The 19,856-nt window shown below is 45.4% G+C and overlaps 1 protein-coding gene across 9 annotated transcripts in view; it reads right to left on the bottom strand.

Annotated features, from left to right (window-relative positions):
• hspg2 (heparan sulfate proteoglycan 2) overlaps positions 1-19,856 on the bottom strand; it is a 131,032-nt gene that overhangs the window by 53,271 nt on the left and 57,905 nt on the right. For 4 of the 9 annotated variants that reach the window (XM_083770006.1, XM_083770009.1, XM_083770007.1 and 1 more), the window contains 23 exons: positions 19,423-19,563; positions 19,072-19,235; positions 17,924-18,103; positions 17,022-17,218; positions 16,435-16,582; positions 15,590-15,717; positions 14,561-14,647; positions 14,322-14,380; positions 13,420-13,481; positions 12,983-13,123; positions 12,293-12,466; positions 11,439-11,618; positions 10,856-10,974; positions 10,148-10,259; positions 9,748-9,861; positions 9,348-9,475; positions 8,037-8,123; positions 2,963-3,039; positions 2,707-2,771; positions 2,447-2,587; positions 1,128-1,319; positions 573-608; positions 120-212 (listed from right to left, as the gene is read on the bottom strand). In XM_083770006.1, the coding sequence (XP_083626132.1) occupies positions 120-212; positions 573-608; positions 1,128-1,319; positions 2,447-2,587; positions 2,707-2,771; positions 2,963-3,039; positions 8,037-8,123; positions 9,348-9,475; positions 9,748-9,861; positions 10,148-10,259; positions 10,856-10,974; positions 11,439-11,618; positions 12,293-12,466; positions 12,983-13,123; positions 13,420-13,481; positions 14,322-14,380; positions 14,561-14,647; positions 15,590-15,717; positions 16,435-16,582; positions 17,022-17,218; positions 17,924-18,103; positions 19,072-19,235; positions 19,423-19,563 (2,825 nt within the window). The remainder of the gene's footprint in view (positions 1-119; positions 213-572; positions 609-1,127; positions 1,320-2,446; positions 2,588-2,706; positions 2,772-2,962; positions 3,040-8,036; positions 8,124-9,347; positions 9,476-9,747; positions 9,862-10,147; positions 10,260-10,855; positions 10,975-11,438; positions 11,619-12,292; positions 12,467-12,982; positions 13,124-13,419; positions 13,482-14,321; positions 14,381-14,560; positions 14,648-15,589; positions 15,718-16,434; positions 16,583-17,021; positions 17,219-17,923; positions 18,104-19,071; positions 19,236-19,422; positions 19,564-19,856) is intronic. The other 5 variants (XM_083770010.1, XM_083770012.1, XM_083770014.1 and 2 more) reach the window with 3 other exon arrangements.

Here is a 19,856-nt window from a genome sequence, read left to right as displayed (position 1 = left end):
TTAAGAGGATGGCACCACCAGAGACCAAACAGTGGTTGAATTATTCTCATTAGATAGTGCTGGTCTTGTCAACCAGGTGGCGACCTGCAATCTGCAGTGCAGTGCAGTTTAACAAATACCTGTCTAGCTCTTTTGGATCTGCCTTTACGTTCAGAGTCCATTAGATTCCATACGGTAGCATCCTTCCTTAGCTCCTCTTCCGCCGAGTCACTCTAGTGATGTGGATAAAGCAAGCAAGCCCTTGTGATTACATTCCTTTGCCATTGAGTTTGACGGCATTTGGGGAGTTGAAGTTGTTATTTTACAGCATACAGCAGCATTAACGCTTCCTTCACAGTCCAAACAAAGAATCGTTCATGTCATAAAGAGCAGAATAATGCCCTTTTTGGTTCATGAAACCCACTGCAGTGTGAATAGTTCACATCAGACAGAAACGCCCCTGCAGTCGCAAACCACAGGAAATCCATGCTTTTTAATGCAAAATCTGTGTAAGCACACATTTTAAAAAAGGCACTTTCCACGTCACAGCAATCGTTATGAAAGGTGCAAATAAATACTGCACCGGGCTTTACCTGCTCTGCTCGTTTCACGCGAGCATAGAAAGGATCCTACAAAGAATGAACATACACAAACATGGCGCGCTAAGTTAAATACCTTGAGACTGTGTATACAGTTCATTTGAAAATAAGAATAACACAGCGAAACAAAATAACACAGCGATTGCACACACACAGAGAGAGAATTTGCATGGAAGGCAGGCAGGAAAATGGAGAGGTTTGAAAAGGAAAAGAAGGTTTTGCATTGAAGTCAGGGCAGTTCAAGAAGCTGTATAGGAACAGGTGGAGAAATTCTGGTCCAGCTCACATTGCACCCTTTAAACCCTATACCTTATTCACAAGGGTCTATAGTAGTAGGCACCCTCCTGTGTTTTGCCCTACGCCAAATATCATAACCGAAAATAGACAATCTACAGGCTCACGACGTGTCGCAGAGCGACGCGTTGTGAAGTTGCAGATCTTCCGTTTGTGCAAAAGACCAAAAAGGTGACAAAGCCAAGCAGCAGTTTTGTGGAACTGGCTACTTTCTTTGGTCTCGTTGCACTGTAATGAAGTCCCCGTGGCACTGACCTTGTCTCCCTGATACGCCCCTGGTAGCTGCCAGTAGTGAGGCTCCTGTCCCAGGTAGTCAAAGTTGCTGTAGGAGAGCTGAGTGCCCTCGGTGGAAACCTCCACGGTGAAGCCGGTGGAGATACGGTTGGTGCGCTGCCGGTTCACCAGGGCATATCCCTGGAAGTTCCCGGGGCTAAAGACAGAGGACACCTGGAGGGAGACATACAAACAAATCGACTCGAGTCTTTGCCAGGAACAGAAAGAAAGCCAACCTCAAAAGAATATACTTTCATATATATATTATATTATTATAATTATATTATTATGTAGAGCTCATAAGACTCAAACTTTTTCACAGGCTGTAATTCATTTTTGTTTGGTGGTTTTGACCAGATTTGACTTGTTTGCCTGTAGCTTGGCTATTTCCAATACATTTATTTTACTGAATAGGGCTGAAATAGTGCTAAATTGGTGTAGGGTTACTAATCAATTAAGCTGGCTCCCATCTACAAAATTATTTTTGTATGGATAGTGTATGTGTAAAAAAATCCATACATAAAATCCATACATCCATTCAAAAAAAAAAGATAAAATGGTGCTATTATAAATGCACAATAAAAGCACAGAATATAATGATGTAATTACTCACAGTTTACTCTTTGTAGAAATCACAACAACTGCTCCAGGGCGTGTCCAGTTAAGCAGTGTTTATTTAAACTAAATTATTTCCCCTGTTGGTCTCAACAAAATGTACTGATTGCCCTTGGGGGTAAAATCAACTGTGCCAAGACACTCCTATGTCGGCATTTATTGTTTTAATAAAAACTCATTACCGAACTGAGAATGAATACAACACACACTTTTCCTGTGAGAGGAAGCTCAGTGTGGCGGTCGTGCGCCGTGCAAGCTGCTCAACCGTTTGCCTCAGGGAGAGTCCAAGACAAGAGCCAAAAGTTACCCTTGCAAGATATTGCTTAGTGAAAGCACAGCAGTAATTGCCAATGTGTCATCACAAGAGATACCAGCCCACCGCTTTCTCCCAGCACTATTGATGGATGCGGTGCCGCTGGCTGCGAATTACTCAAAGACGGTCTATGAGACTGAGTACTGTGTATCATTTGCGGAATTGCCCAATTTAGACCACCTCCCTGCCCATTATTTTGTTTTAGCTCACTTGGGAATATCACTACCAGACTGCCAGCTAACCTAGTGCTAACTTACAGTAAGAGCATGCTTTTGGGTCAGTTGTTGCAGTTCATTAAGAGAGCCCTTGTTTACAAATTAACCATACCGTGGTTCTGCTAGGACATGACTGGCCCAACACTTGCAGGTCTTACCAGGTCTCTATAGTATGTGGAACTGAAGCACTGCTGGGTGACACCCATACAGAAACACGATAGGCAGCCATCTTTGTTGTCAGGGCTCAGGTGGAACATTCCAGGCTTGCAATTGGAGCAAGATGGGCCCTCGACATTCATCTGCAGCGCAACATCAATGGCATGTGATTAGAGTACAATTCAGTACAGAGTGGACTAGTTCTTAACTAGTCCACTCCTATAAAGCTATGTGAACTGCATAGTTTTATAGGTTTGCTTACTTTACAGCGGCATGAACCTCCATTGCAGCCTTCGCTTCCTCTCTGGTCACAGTTGTAGCAGTTACCTGTAATAGGCCATTAGAACAGACATTATTACTTCAAATACTGGTACTCTGCAACATATTAACGTAATGTCAGAGTTACTTCTTATCTCAAGCCCAAATGACCGACTCAGAGGAATCTTGAGTTTTGCAAATGGAAAGCCTCACTAAATCTTGGCATGACTTCAGTAATTTGCTCAGAATTATCTACATACCATTGACTTCATTGTCTCCATTGCCAACAACACACGTCTGTCCAAGAATGGGATTTCCAGTATATCCTGCAGCACATCTGAAATTAAAAATAGCCTACTCGTTAAAGTAAACATATCTTTCCCCATCAAGAAGCATACACATTTTTAAACCAAATGAACAATAAGGCAGGAAACTGGGAAGTCTGCAAGAAGCGATACACTTGGTAAAACCCTTATATTGCTCAGTAGCCATTCAATAATGAACCACGGCCGTGGTTACTAAGACAATGCACATCCAAACTAAACAGCTACTACCAGCCAGTACATATGAACATTACATTTTCCCAAAAAGAAAAGAACAAAATATTGCTGCTAGCATTGGAGATGGAAGCATAACCAATGCTAAAACACTCAACATGTGTGAAACCAGTGAACTACCGGTAGAACTGAGGAAGCCCTTTGCACAGCAGCTGCAACATCAAAGGCAATCAGAATATCTTCACCAGAAATGGAACAAATGCTTGAATGAATGCTTCACAAACACAGAATTGAATTCAGCAGTAAAAACAGAGATAAGCAGGAGTTAATGTGATGTGCAGAGGAACAAGGGAAAGCAGGCTAAACCGCTGCAGAGCTAGCATTGTAGGCTATCTATGCTACTATGAGCTAGAGAAGCAATTCCATATAACCCAAGCAAGCAAGGGCACCACCCACTGAAATGAAACACAAAGGCTGCTCCAGCTTGTAGAGTCCCTGCAGGCTATAGCCCCAACAACACTTGTTCTCACAATGACCTTACCTGTCCTCTTGCAGGTCCACAGGTCAACAGCCAACAGACTGCTTCAAGGGGACTTCAATGCTACAAACTTGCTTTGGGAAAAGCTTTTCAAGTCTTATCTTTTGAAAATGTCTAACCGTTTCCCCTAGCCAAATAATTAATGTTGTTCTACAGCTTTAGAGAAAAGGGTTATAATAAGCCACAATCAATTCTACATCAAAGCAGATAACATATTTAGACAACAAAGATGTCCTAAAATGAAAGACAGAAAAATACAGATGTCTTTCATGATACACACACTCAGCGTTAAAAAAAAATATAATATTATTATTAATACAAACACACAGAACAGAAACTTTAATTTCTCCTAAGTTGAGACGGCTACAGAGTGATGTTAAATGGAGGATTAATCGTGTGGAATGTATAACTTTGCAGATTGGCATCTGGATAAAATCAATGAAAGCGCCATGCAGGCCTCTTTTAATCCTGTGTCCTACAAAAACCTTGTATCTCCAATTTTACATTTGAGGCTGGCTGACATCCAAAAAAAAGAAAAGAAAAAATGATAAAAAAGGATGCAATATTACTCTTTCTGAAGAGTAGACAACTTGGAGGTACAAGGTCTTTACTGGACACCAACCACTACTAGGCCTACTCTGTGTGAATATGTGACCTCTGAAGATGACGATGGTGTGTCACCTAAACAGTGTGTACGGTAAGAAACATGCAATAATATCTGAGTGAGGTAGTCTTTACAGAAAGAAAACAAATGTATAAATATGAAGAGGTACAACTGCAATGCTGTGTTTAATTGCTCTGGCCGCCTGTGTCAGTAGTGCACAGTAGTGCACCTTTTTAAAGATTTGTTTTCAGCATTTATGCTTTGCTATACAGTATACAGAGACCAAGTAAAGGGCAAGGACAGTGTTTTTGGACTCACAAAGAGCATAATATGCCATTATGGCCTGCCTGTGCACCAACTGGCTGAGCTGACAAGCACCCCACAGGTGCACCTCTTCAATCAATCAGTTCAATGACTTCCTTACAAATAATACAACTGAATAAGAAATTACTCCCTTCATAGTTACATAGATAACTGGACAGGAAATGATATAAATACTTTTATGCCCATATACATAGAGCTGCCTGATTTGTTTGACGACACATTGAGGTATAGATAGACACTCACACTCCATATTTGGGCGTAGCTGCATTGGGAACGCCTTATATGGTTACGCCTGAGTCATGGTGACATGAGTGTGATGTCACAGGTCCGGCCGGCCGACCCTCCCTCGAGCCAATGTTTTAATATATAGGATGATATAATATGAGCATAGTCTATACATAATACTCAACATAACATAAGGGGACAGGACATAAGACACAAAATCAAACAAATGCTAAAAATACTAATACTAATAATAATTAATAATAATAATAATATAATGAAATACAAAAGAAATAAAGCATTCCCTAGTCATCAGGGATAATCCTGATAGGAATGGCCAGCCTTCCCAAGACAACATGCAGAGATCCGTCTTGCCGTGAGTTATAGTTTGTTGATTTATGGTCTCCTTTCAAAAGCTTTAGAAGGTCTACGACATTGGAATTAACCCTAGTCTTCTTCTTGTGTCTCTTCTGCTGTTTCTTTTTAGAGGAGGAAGGTTGGGGTTTCCCTTTTGTTGTCGCCTTGGGCGGCTTCGCAGTGGTTACAGTGGTTGGCGTTGATGTAATGGCGACGGTCACATTTTGGGAAGTCGGGTTTTTGGGAGATGATGCAACCAATTTATAGGCGTTGGGCTGAGTTTTTCTCACACGTTGCTTGGCATTGCCCTGGTTTGGCACAGGCAATGTTCTAGAAACAGCTGCACTGTTCACACCCTGCTGAAGCTTCTTTGTGTCTGGCGCATCTGTGCTCAAAGAAGGTCTTTTTGGAGCAGTGTTCGTCCTATTAGTCTGGATTTGACGCTTAGGCGGGTTTTTAGGTGCATTTGTGGACAGTTTGTGTTTATGAGACGGAGGTTCAAGTTGATATTTGGAATTCGCCCTCTCTTCAATAGCTTGCTTTGGTTTCACTTGCCGTGGCTTTGACGTACGCTCAGCTGCTACAACAGCCTTCCTGCTTGCTGGTGGCTTTGTTTCTGGCTTCACTGTAGCCTGCGGTCTAATTCTAGAACTAATCCTGGGTTTACTCAGTGTTGTCTGTAATTTAGGTGCTGACTGGGTTGGGACTTGACTCTTGGATGAGCTAGTGACCAATTTGACCTTCACTGTCTTTCTGACTGGCTTGGGTCTCTCATCTCTTGGCAAAGTCTGGGTGGATTTGTCCGCGGGGAGACGTGGTGTGGGTAAACCTTTGGGCACATTTCGGGTGGCTTTGTTTGCGGGGAGATGTGGTGTGGGTAAACTTTTGGGCACAGTTCGGGTGGCTTTGTTTGCGGGGAGACGTGGTCTGGGTAAACTTTTGGGCACAGTGGCTCTGTTGGTTAGAGGCATTGCCACTGTTCTAAGTCCGACCGTAGGCGGCGGCGTTGTCTGTGCCGAGGTCGATATGAGGACCACATTGAGGACAGGCAAGGCTCTCCTCTCTTGGGGCGAGCGGGAGGTGACTTTGGCGCGTTTGATCTTGTTCATCTCCTGAGCCAGGGCCGTGAAGCCGTCGATGAGGATCTCCAGCCGTCCCTCCAGCCTGTGCATACGGGACTCCATGTCCGTGTAGCTCCTGTCCAGCTCGACCACCTTCTCCTTCTTCTCGGCGGCCGGCCGCAGCGTGAGCAACCTGTCCAGCTTGACGCCGAGGAGGCTCTGGTGTTCCTTCAGGGCGAGGATGCTGTCCTTCATGTCGAGGGTGTTGCTCTCCAGCATGCTCAGGCGCTGGTTGAAGGTGTTCAGGTGCATGCGGAGCAGCTGCTGGAAGCTGGAGTGCCTGTCCTCCGGACTGGGGGTGAACCGGGGAGGCAGCCTGGACGCCGCTCTGTTGGGGGGGGTGACCGGGGTCAGGGCCGATCCGGACGTGGACGCGGTGGTCATGGAGTGGGCGGTGGTGGTGCGCTGGACAGAGGCGGTGGGTCGGGTGGAGCGGGGGGTGGTGCGCTGGACTGAAGCAGTGGGTCGGGTGGAGCGGGGGGTGGTGCTGACGACAGCGGTCTTGGGGCTCGGCGTGGTGCTGTATTCGTCGTAGTAGTCATACTCCTCCTCCTCCTCCTCCTCCTCGTCTCCGCTGTAGTCCGGCAGCATTTCCTTCTCCAGGCTGAAGTTGAACACCGCCTCGGCGCCGCAGCCCAAGGGCAGGAAGCCCTCTAACTGCCCATCCTTAAGAGCATCCCCACAACTGTCTGCCGACGGCTTCTCTATTCTTAATGTCAAGACAGTGTAGTAGAATCAGACATGGACACATCGTGAAATCTGAACTGTTAACAGTTAAATGAACACTTTTGGATTTTACTGTGTAGGGTAAAAAAACACGACAATGACAAATAAAGGAAGATCTCATCTCACATAACCCAAATCACCGCACCATCTTTGCCTGTAGGGCAGCAAAGATTCATCAGACAAACAGGACCTCATAAATGTCATATAGTCTACATTTATGCATATACCATTGGTCTCTCTGTGTAAACAACACAGATTACACTGGCCAATGGCATTAAGACTTCACTACTGGCAAAGTGCAAAGCTTTAACAGAAAGCACTCTCTGGGTAGGCTTTAATAATAAGAAGGCAAAAGCAGAGAAAAGCAAAAGTACACAATGAGCAAAAGGTTTCCTCAGAAAATACGTTTTGTCGCAAAACTGGCTCGAAGTGCAAAAACAAATGTCGACAAAGGTTTAGAGTAGACCCTATACGAATTCCCCATCGGAAACGTACATCTCTAAAACTACAAATCCCAGCAACTACTTTTCCATTTTTTTGAAAAGAAAACAAATCCGTTGAAGTCAACAAAACATCCAGCAGCAGAATACGGGGGAAAGAGAGTACACAGTACATGAACACCTGCACTACATTGGAATGGGTGGCATTGCCTTGCTTCTCCCATCCCTGCTACTGACACCAATGTAAACGCAACAAGATGGATGCAGAACACAGAACATGCGTTTTTGTCCCTTTCCTGCCAATGAAACCAAGTGAACGCTATAGCGCCAGCCAGCCAGATGCCCCTTCTAGCCACACAGCAGCCGGCCAGCAGCCGGCCAAGTATACCCACCTCTGCCCGGCCCCCCCAAACACTGAGCAGTGTCGTCCAGCTGACACCAATATGAGAAAAGATAGAAAAAAGAGATGGAGAGATCAAAGCAGAGGGAGATGTTGTCATCATACCTCTCACAGCGTTGGCCGGTGTGGCCGGGAGGGCAGTTGTCACAGATGGGTTGGCCATCAGAGCCCAAGTGACAGGACTGGGAGAACCTGTATAGGTGTAGAGAGGACCACACAATCATCACAACTGTAATACACATGTACTACATGTATTTAGAGACTATCCTAATTTAGATATCATCTTGAGTTATCCAGGTTAAACAATGAGTATATTTAGGGCTTTTCAGCGACAACCTGTCATGCCATACCTTGATTCCAAAGGCACTAGACAGTTGAAAGTGTTGAAAATGTTAAGCTCTTGAAACAGTATTTAGCAAAAAAGTGATTATATCGATTTCATTTCACTTGGATCTTTCAGAGCGACCTGCCACAGAATCAATGTTAACCCATTCTGACCTGAGATCAGATTCATACGACGTTTCCGCCGGACAAACACTGGGTCTGATGAACCCATTCTGACCTGAGATCAGATTCTAAAAATGTCAGTCGTTCTTCGATTAAAAAAAAAATAGCAGACCTACAAGCTCGTATCGCGCCACTCGGTGGCGCGATATGAGCTTGTAGATCTGCTATTTTTCAATAGCTAAAGCATAACATGATGCCAACACCAAAATGGGTGCCCGTTCAGAATGGGTTAAGTGACATTTTCACATCGGCAGGATTTGCGCTGTAATATCGAGCGAGCTTCTCCTTTAACCCATTTTGGGGCGGGAACCCCTTTTGGTGTTTTGCATTATGTTGTACTTGAGCTATTGAAAAAATAGCAGATCTACAAGCTCATAGCGCGGCACCGAGTGCCGCGCTACGAGCTTGTAGGTCTGCTATTTTTTTTTAAATCGTGAAAATGTACTGCAAATCTTTGAGAATATAATATTCTTTCAGAGCACGTTTTTAACTCAAATCTTTGCTTTCCGGGGCCGGTCCCCTGGCTGGAACAACATATTTTCAGATGGGGTACGTCGTCGGCATGGGTTTTTTCGGAAAACTGTCAGGATTTAGAAGGCATTTGTAGAATCTAAGTGAGGTCTAAATGGGTTAACCCATTCTGACCGGGCACCCATTTTGGTGTTGGCATCATGTTATGCTTTAGCTATTGAAAAATAGCAGATCTACAAGCTCATATCGCGCCACCGAGTGGCGCGATACGAGCTTGTAGGTCTGCTATTTTTGAAAAATCGAAGACACTTTTAGAATCTGATCTCAGGTCAGAATGGGTTAATAATGAAACTGTCAGGATGTAATAGACATTTTTAGAATCTGATCTCAGGTCAGAATGGGTTAAAAGAGTGAAGAGTCTCTTGAACAATAACTCACTGGTTGCCGGGAGAAGTTCCAGGGCAGGGGCACGGCTGGCAGGCCTGAGCACCAGCCGTCGCGGGGTTTCCATAAAAGCCAGGTAGACAAGTATCACACCTGGGCCCAGCAGTGTTGTGGAGGCATTGCTAAAGGTCAGAACATGCACACACACACACACGCACACACACACACACACACACACACACACACACACACACACACACACACACACACGCGCACACACACAGACAGAAGAGGTAAGATCCCTGGAATATACACACACAGGAGCAGCCGTGTTTCCACATGTCGGGATTCGCCAAGAAACTATTAGAGCATTCCACTGCAAAGATCAAAGTAGTTTCAGCTCATCGCGAAGGAGCGCGGGGAGATGAAGTGTACAGTATATGGCAGAGCTTACCAGGCATGCGCCGGTCTCCGGGTCACAGCCGCTGGCGTGGCCGTTGCAGTCGCACCTCTCGCACGTTCCCAGGTAGAGGCCGGAGCCCGTCCGCGTGTAGCCCGCGTCGCACTCCTGCAGACAGAGGTGTGGAAAAAGACCTCAGGCCCAGACACAGGTGATGGCAGGCAAGAGAGATTTTCCATTTCTTTTGTTCCATAACAGTTGCCTGCAATGCAACACGCTTTTTCCCTTTCAAGAAGAGCCCTACTGTATCATCAAGGTCTGTGTGCGTGCGTGTGTGCGCGTGTGCGTGTGTGTGTGTGTGTGTGTGTGTGTGTGTGTGTGTGTGTGTGTGTGTAGGGCAGGAAAAAGCAACATGCACATGCATGCCTGCATTAGTGTGTATGATTGTGTGTACCTGACAAGAGGGTCCTCTGTATCCCTGAGGGCAGGCACATTCTTCCACCTCCAGAGCCCGGTCATTACCCGTGGGATGGGGAACGGCAATATCCATCTTGATGTCTGAGATACTGTGTTATATCATGCAACAACGCAGACAAACAAAACAGGGTAAGGTTGTTAAGAAGGTCATCATTTAACTCTGACAGTGTAGAAATGTAACCATATGGACCATTGTAGTTAACGCTGAGGATTCTCAGTGAGATATTTTGCACTGATGTGCTGTGGTTGTATACGCCAGCAAACAAGTTGCAGGCATAACTAGAAATGCACTCTGTCGACGTGGCAACTTGCGCCTTGCACACAAGTAGGTCATGTATGGCGATGCCAATGACATCACCAGGAATACCGGTCCCTCATTGGCTCTTAATAATGACGTTGCCAGAGATGCTGGTCCCTGATTGGGCTATACGGCAATAAACAAGAGAGGACACCGACATGCAGTACATACCCCGACATACATACATACATACCCAGCCGATCGCAGTACTTGCGCGCTCTGCTTGCGCAAGTATAACAAGTAATAAACGGAAACATTAGGTGGAATGACAGCCTCGTGAACTGCAGTCTAATTGTTGTCGTCAATCAAAATGTTGAGGTCAAAGCTAGAGCGAGAACTATTTTTTGCATCGCAAACAAATTAATTATGCTTCGGAAAAGACCTTACCTGCTCTCGGCCATGTTGTCTGCATAAGTGGCCCGGATCAGAAAGACGGCGGTGTCAGCCAGAGCCATGAGGAGGTGCTCGCGTGTACAGGGCTGTCCGTCAGCGCGACGCCACGCAGCCTATAGCGAGAGAGCGCGCGGGAGCGGTGGACAAAAGACATGGTGAGTCAGACAGCATGGTCTAAGCTATTGGAAAATAGCAGATCTACAAGCTCATAGCGCGGCACCGAGTGCCGCGCTACGAGCTTGTGGGTCTGCTATTTTTGAAAAATCGTGAAAATGTGGGCCCAAATGTTTGAATATATTCTTTCAGAGTGAACGTTTTTAACTAAAATCTTTGCTTCCAGGGGGTCACTGGAACAACATATTTTCAGATGGGGGTTGGTGGCCAATTGACATGAAATATTGATCACCACAGACATAGAAACAGGGCATTTCAGAAAATTGTCAGTATTTAGAAGACTTTTTTTTATTAATTTTTCAGGCCTAAACGGGTTCAAAGTCACCAATTCTCATTCACGTCCACTGCATTGTGGCTCGTTCAAACAATCGAGTAAACGCATATATACATATATCAGGCATACCTCTCTGAAGGTCACGGTGATGGCCGACGGAACGCGCGGGAGGGGCTTGCTCTGGGAGTAGTGCTCCAGGGAGATGCCGTTGCCCTGGAGAACCACGTCCGGCTGGCCGTCGATGACCAGCGCGCGGTGCCGCGGCTCGTAGCGCACCGTGTAGCGCAGCTCCCCGCCGTAGGCCGTCACCTGGGCAGCGGCAACGTGGAAAGGAAAGAAAGCATAGGAATGCTCAACAACAACAAGGCCCCTTGTTGTATGAGCAGGATGGTGGAAAGGTATTTCACCCCCCCTCCCCCCCCATGCATGCACAGTAGGTTTAACCCATTCTGACCTGAGATCAGATTCATACGAGGTTTTCACTGGGACACACACTGGTCTGATTAAACCCATTCTGACCCGAGATCAGATTTAAAAAAAATGTCAGTCGTTCTTCGATTTTTCAAAAATAGCAGACCTACAAGCTCGTATCGCGACACTCGGTGGCGCGATATGAGCTTGTAGATCTGCTATTTTTCAATAGATAAAGCATAACATGATGCTAACACCACAAAATGGGTGCCCGGTCAGAATGGGTTAAAAAGTCACGGATCACATGATGACACACATGTTGAGCATGACCACGGATCCAGAGCGAAGGTTGAAAGGAAAAGGCAGAGGGTGTCTCTGGATGAGCGCAGAACCTTTTTGGTCCTCGACAAACACGCGTGAGGCATGACCAAATGCGGTGGGGAAGGGCAGAGGAATCACGCTTGACCCTTATTATCCTTTTTTTACCCCCTAGCTCACCCCCTTGGCCCTGCCCTCCCTCCCTCCCTCCACCCTCTACCCCCTTTTCCACCTCCTCCTCCTCCTCGTCTCACCTTATCTCCTCTGAAGCTCTCGGGCAGGACCCAGTAGTAGACGTCGCTGGGGAGGCTGGAGAAGCCGCGGTAGACCACCTCGGCGGAGCCCCTCTGGGAGATGCCCTCGTCGATGGTCTTGGTGTTGGCGCTGTTGGACAGAGTGAACAGCTGGCCGTTCACGCCGCCGCGGACCTGGCAACAAAAAAAGTAGAGAGATCAGCTGCGGGCTGATAAATCTGCACACAAATAATACCCGTGTCGAGGGACAAATAATGAATCATATATTCGTAAAATCCGCTGTGGAGTCAGAGCACTCTCATTCAGAGCGCAAACATTTTGTGTCGTTTTCCAAAATGGAAATTGGCAAGCCGGAATGAGTGTAGTCATGATTGCTATATAGCGTATTTAACACATTCTGAACGGGAACCCATTTTGGTGTTAGCATCATGTCGTGCTTTAGCTATTTAAAAATAGCAGATCTACAAGCTCATATCGCGCCACCGAGTGGCGCGATACGAGCTTGTAGGTCTGCTATTTTTGAAAAATCGAAGAACGACTTGACATTTTTAGAATCTGATCTCAGGTCTGGGAATGGGTTAATCAGACCAGTGTGTGTCCAGTGGAAACCTCGTATGAATCTGATCTCAGGTCAGAATGGGTTAACCCCTCCCCCTGTGCTTTATTAGATTACGGTAGCCTCTACAGTACCTGGTCCCTGCTCCAAGTGGAGCTGGCACATTGCTTGGTGACGCCCATGCAGAAACACTGCAGACATCCATCTGGGTTGGCTCCGGACAGGAGGAAAGACCCGGACTTGCACTCGTCACAGAGAGCGCCTGCCACGTTGTTCTGCGAAAAACACACACATATACACACACACACACACACACACACACACACACACACACACACACACACACGACACGCACACACCCACCCACACACACATGTGTCATCCATCGGCCTGTCTCTCTCATCACGTCCATTATATATAAAAGTATAGCCAAGTAAGTCACTCACAGATGACGACTGAACGAACTCCAGATTTTTGGATTTATACATGGTTAACATATTAACGTATAGCCCCCTAATCTGTGGTTTTATGGCTTCGACATGACAGGACGGGGGAAAGGGCTCTTATATACCTTGCAACTGCACGGCCTGCTGCTGGAGCTGACGGTTCCTCTGGCATCGCACTTGGCACCCGCTGGACGGAGGAGGAGGAGGGGAGAGAGGAAGAGAGGACGTGATATATATGGATAAGTTATGTGTAAGTAGCCCGCACCTGGAAGCGTTCCAGGGCCATTCTGCATACCTGAACCGTGATGGCATACTATATATACTGTACTAGGAGAGAGAGAGAGAGAGAGAGAGAGAGAGAGAGCGCCTGATGGTAATCATTACACAGGGTCAGGGTTTCATAATGGCCACGGTGCTGGGTAACTGGAGTGTAGTTCAACACTGGATAAATAATCCAGGTGAAACATCTGACAGCCCAGTCCCCACTTTGGAGAGTGTCTATACATATCAGAGCAAGACCGACGTATTGGTCTGGCCAATATATCTGGTATCGACAATGCAGCCATGTGTTGTGATTTTTAACCACTTTCAAGCATGTCATTTTTACTATAGGTATTTTATATATTTTTTTAAAGTTTTCGCAAATGTTCCCAAAAAGCTTATCCAAAAGCTCACAAAATCTCGCATTGTTGTTGTGATCCTATGGATTGGCTCTTTTATTTTTCTAAATAAAGTTTAGAACAGTTTATGTGTTTATTTTTTTAATCTATCAAAGGTAATTTGTGTTCATTTTGAAGTTAAACTTTGACAAAGTATGGGCTACCAACGTCTGTAATTGGTGGTCTAGGACTCTTCAAAAGCGGGTTTGGTTTTGTAGTATATCAGACACAAATATCTGGCATCGGTCGCAGCCTTGCGTAGCCAGCCTTCAATCTGCCTTTGCAATGCATATTGCCCCAGTCCACGCCAGTGTGATATTAGTATGGGAGGCTACTGTACTGTATCGGTCGGGCTAGTGCATACTTACACGATGGCACACATTTTCCATTTGGCTGTAGAGGGTTACCCTGGTATCCAGGAGCACACCTGAAACAAAGCAGGAACAAAGTCATGGCTAAAATTCCACTCTATAGGTCATGCTATGAAATGTTATGAAGCCATATACACCACAACACATCATCATCGTGTTCAGGGTTATTCTCAACCACAGATATGATGCGGCTGGAAGTATATTCAAGCGGCGTTGTTTTTGACGAACGTCCTCACTTTTCACAGCGTTTTCCGGTGTATCCTGGCTTGCAGGCGTCGCATGTTGCCTGTTGGTCAATGTCCAGGAAGCAGGTGTCGGAGAAGCTACAAAACAAAAGCCCAGGAGTCAGACATTAACGCCGTACATGAAGCAGTGCGTCTGCGGTGGGTTAATGGATACCAGGCAGGTCACACACAGCTGACACCGGGAATGAATTAACCACTGTTCTTGTTTCTTGAGTGAGTCTAACCCCTGAGGAATATATATTGCCGCTGTCGGGCAGAAATGTATAGTTTCTACATTCAATGTTTACATAAACCAATGGCCTACGTTATTCTTTCGTCTTATGACAGCGTCGCACAAAACAGACAAAACATTTGAAAAGATTTTCAACCTATAATAACATGCCCCAAAAAAAGGGACACCGGTTTGAATGTGGTTACGTCAATCTGTGGGTTTTTTAGAAATGTTTAACCAATGAAAAGTGTTAACAGGAGCTTGTGACTAAATAATAACAACATTGGATCCACTGGAGCGTAGCTTCTTTTTTCTATTTCCATGGAAATTAACCCATTCTGACCGGGCACCCATTTTGGTGTCAGCATCATGTTATGCTTTAGCTATTTAAAAATAGCAGATCTACAAGCTCATATCGCGCCACCGAGTGGCGCGATACGAGCTTGTAGGTCTGCTATTTTTGAAAAATCGACAAGAACGACTGACATTTTTATAGAATCTGATCTCAGGTCAGAATGGGTTCATCAGACCAGCGTATGTCCAGTGCGGAAACCTTGTATGAATCTGATCTCAGGTCAGAATGGGTGAACAGATTCAGACAAGGTTTCCAGCCGACAGCGACAATATAAAACTGAAGGTTGTTACTAATCTTTCCTCTGCCCTGTGTGGCTGTGCCTGAATGTGAGTGAGTGCGTATAGGACTATATATGGGTGTGCGCGCGTGTCCCCTTCATAACGTGTGCGTATAAGTACACTATGTGCCTTTGTTTGCTTGTACAGTAGGTGCGACCGTAAAAAAGACCTCTTACCGACGGGACGTCTCCGTGTACGGACAGGGGCACGGCTTGCAGTCGTCGGGCCGACCGCGACTCGGGTCCCCAAAGTATCCCGGGCGACACTTATCACACTGAGGGCCTTCCGTGTTGTGCTGGCAGCTCTGTGGAATTATTATTATTATTATCAGTTATTACTTCTGCTCTTTTTAGTGGACAATAGGCACTGAATAATGACGAGCAATGATTTGACAGTCAAGCTGAGCCAATGTATAGCCAGTGCTCACCAGACAGTCTAGGGCTGTCAAAAAAAATCGATTCGAGTTAGAATCGCGATTCTAATGCCGTCCGATTCAGAATCGATTCTCATTTTCCAAAAAAAATGCACAGGTACTACCTGTGCATGCAATGCATTATGGCCTGGGTTTCTGCATAGTGCATTTACTACCAGCTAAGCTAAGCCTGCCAATTGTATTTATTTTACACCTGTTTTAATACTAATGTATTGTTCTGGTATTGAGTGAGAAGAGATTTTGTAACTTTTGTACTGGTTCAAATTTGTGCAAGCTAAATAAATGAGACATGTTCTTACTCTTGGATTTAACCTTTGTGTGTTTAAATCATTCAGTTGATAAAACCTTTACGATTATACAAGCTTTTTACTAAATGTACTCTGCTTTCATGCCAGAAGACTGGAGTAGATCATGCTAAAATTCTATTTAATTGTTTTTAATTAAAAAAAAAACTGCTTTAGAATCGGAAAAAAAACTTTTTTGAATCGAGAATCGGAAAAATCGAAAAGATCGTTTTTGAATCGAATCGTCACCCCAAGAATCGGAATCGAATCGAATCGTGGGACACCTAAAGATTCGCAGCCCTACCAGACAGTGTCCGCTGATGGGATCACAGGCGCTGGCGTGTCCATTGCAGTTACAACCAGCACAGGTGCCAAGATGGATGCCGCCTGGCACTCGCTCAAAGCCAGAGGAGCACGTTTCACAGGAGAGGCCGGTGTAGCCAGGAGGACATCTGTAAATGACAGACGTTGTTAATTCATTACACATACACGGTAAAACACTGAAGTATTAATTTAACTCTGGAAAATTGGACCCAAATGGGATCGATAAATCAATCAATGAAGAAACCGTGAAACTTTAATTAACGGTGATAATGAAGCACAAGTTGCACACTCAGCTTTTTCCCCTTCTTATGCTGTGATGTGTTCCGAAACATTGCCCAGTAAAATACAGCACTCTCTGATTCTTTAATTAAAAACAAGGGAATTAATCCACATTGATACTTTATTCATACACAGTCAAATCCACGTGTTTATTCTTTTCCATTTCAGAGAGTGTACAAAACAAGATCACTTTCCAAAAATTGTACAGGCCGGCACGGTATATTGTGGAATTGTCCCACGATGGGACATTACGTTTTAAAACACTAAATCTATTTTGATATCACTCACCTGCACTGTTCGACATCCTTGGCGTGGCCGCGGATGCTGAACTCGACAGAGGAGGTGTCCATGACGATGTCGCTCAGCGCCACGCTGACCATGTGGTTGTCGAAGATGGTGCGTATGCTGACGCTGTCCAGGCTGGCCAGGGTCATCATCAGCTCCTCGCGAGAGACCGGCCGACCGTTGGACTGCTGCCAGTTGTCCTAAAAAACCCAAACGGAAGTTTAAACCACTCATTAAGTTCAGTTGGTTGGGTCCCGGGGGTACACTGTAGACCCCCCTGGAACCCCTCCAGGGGTCCCCCAGCCAAATGAGTTAGTAAAGCATCAAAGTCAGTTTAGCCACTTTAAAGCTATAAGCACAACGGCTATTTGAAACTAGCCAATCTACAAGCTCACAACACAACGTGATGCGACGTTGTGGCGTCTACCCAGTACACCAAGGGCCCGAAAAAAAATCACACCCGTGTGAACTGAGTGGTGCAACTAACTAGATCGGCTATTTGAACTATTAAAAAAAAAAAAAATCAAGATAGTAAAAAAAAAAAAAAGGCAAAGAAGTTTAGGGATAAGGGGTTTAGCACTGACAAAAATAGGGCCCAAAATCTCTTCGGCAGCTCTCAATGAATTCAAGGCATCATGGATGCGTGTATAAATTGATAGAAAAGTCATCTTTTGGTTTGGGGTGAACTACTTCTTTAACCCATTTTGGGGGCGGGATTCGCGGGAACCCCTTTTGGTTGTTAGCATCATGTTACACTTTAGCTATTGAAAAATAGCAGATCTACAAGCTCGTAGCGCGCCACCGAGTGGCGCGCTACGAGCTTGTAGGTCTGCTATTTTTCGAAAAAGTACCATCAGTCATCGTTTGAACAACAGGGGGGACTAAAGCACAGGCTTGTACTGTACCTCAGTGAACTTGATCTCTTTGTGGTTGACCACCCTGGCGGGGGTCGCGCTGCCCCTGCGGTAGACGAGCCTGCGTCCATTCCCCACCAGGACCACATCGGGCTTCTCCACGGGCTCAGACAGACCCCGGGCCAGCGTGTAGCGGATCTTGAACTTCAGGGATCCGCCGTAGGAGTCAATCTAAAAAACATGTGCGGGAAAGATTAGTGTTATGTCTCGATGACACAAGAGAAAGTTGTGAAGTTATAGAAGGCTCTAAAGAGGTTGGTTCTGATTGATTGATTGATTGATTGATTGAATACTTTATTAACCCATTCTGACCGGGCACCCATTTTGGTGTTAGCATCATGTTTTGCTTTAGCTATTGAAAAATAGCAGATCTACAAGCTCATATCGCGCCACCGAGTGGCGCGATACGAGCTTGTAGGTCTGCTATTTTTGAAAAATCGAAGACACTTTTAGAATCTGATCTCAGGTCAGAATGGGTTAACAGTTTGTAAAAGCCCGATGCCTTTTGGATCAACCAGAAAGAAAATGTTGGATTACAGTGTGTGATGTTTTGTGATACCGTTGATGGAGGATCGAAATAAACTGAATCTAAAACAAATCTAAAAAGGCACAGAGGTACAATACTGATAAAAGTACATTTACTTAAGTACAATTTTGAGGTATTTGTGTACTATACTCGAGTATTTCCAATTTCCCCGATACCTTTACTGTACTTCTACGCTACACTACACCTCAGGGGCAAATATTGGACTTTTTACTCCATTACAATTATTTGGAAACTTTAGTTACTAGTTACTTCGAAGATTTCGATTATTATTACCAAACATACAGAGTATGTCCTTCAGCCCGATATATCGGCCATTTGAAAATAGCTGATAAGATCACAACGTGTCGCATTTCAAAAGGTTTTCATACTGTACATTTGAGAACTTGAAATGAGACATTCATGCATAATGACTACTTTTACTTTTGGTAATTTATGTATAAATTTTGACGCCGGTACTTTTACTCAGGTACATTTTTGAATTCCAGACTTTTTAATTTCTACATTGCAGGTATTGATACGTTTTACTTCAGCAAAAAAAATACGAGTTGGTTTTCCATCACTCCCGAGGGGAGAGAGGGCCCGTTCTCTCTACCTTGCTTCCCAGAAAGTGGCGTGGAAGGGTCCAGAAAGAGTCCAGGGCGGTGAAACGGCGAGACAGGTCAACGAGCTGGAACTCCTCCATCTCCGGGTTAATGAGAAGCTGTGTGGAGGAGAGGGGGGGGCTCCCGGGCCGAGAGGGGTATGTAACATTCACTCCTAGAGAGAGAGAGAGAGAGAGAGAAATGGGAAGGGGGGGGGGGGGTTATGGGTCACGATGACCTACATATCACCTATTAAGTCATTTGGCATCCTGTTTTATGCTTGCATTGATGTTGGAAATGCTCCGCTTAAGGTCATCTACAGTCCATTAGCTCTGAGCATATAAGCTGGTCCTGGCGTATACCTTTGAAGTCCTCCTCGTCAGTGAAGCGCAGGCTGATCTGGTTGCGGTAGCGGCCGGTGGCCTGGCAGTTCTTGGTGATTCCGGCGCAGAAACAGGGCACACAGCGGCCCTCCACGCTGAAGTGGCCTTCGCGACAGACTCCTGCCAAAGTGTGGAGAATGATGAAAAACAATAAAGGGGAAAAGTTAATGGACATGGACATATTGTGACATTGAGGTATATTGCAAATGGCTGTGTTGATTAATTGGTAGCCATGGTAGCCTGGGGTCCACCTATGCTTTTCTATCCTGCCGGGATAATCTAGACGCAGCTGCGCAACATGAGACTAATTAATTAGAGAGAGGAGTGTGTGTGTGTGTGTGTGTGTGTGTGTGTGTGTGTGTGTGTGTGTGTGTGTGTGTGTGTGTACGCGGGTGTGCGTCAATTTAACAAAG

The sequence above is a fragment of the Protomyctophum parallelum genome, assembly GCF_964188405.1.
Source record: "Protomyctophum parallelum genome assembly, chromosome: 7".
NCBI lineage: Eukaryota > Metazoa > Chordata > Actinopteri > Myctophiformes > Myctophidae > Protomyctophum > Protomyctophum parallelum.
This window is presented reverse-complemented; position numbering and strand designations above follow the sequence as displayed.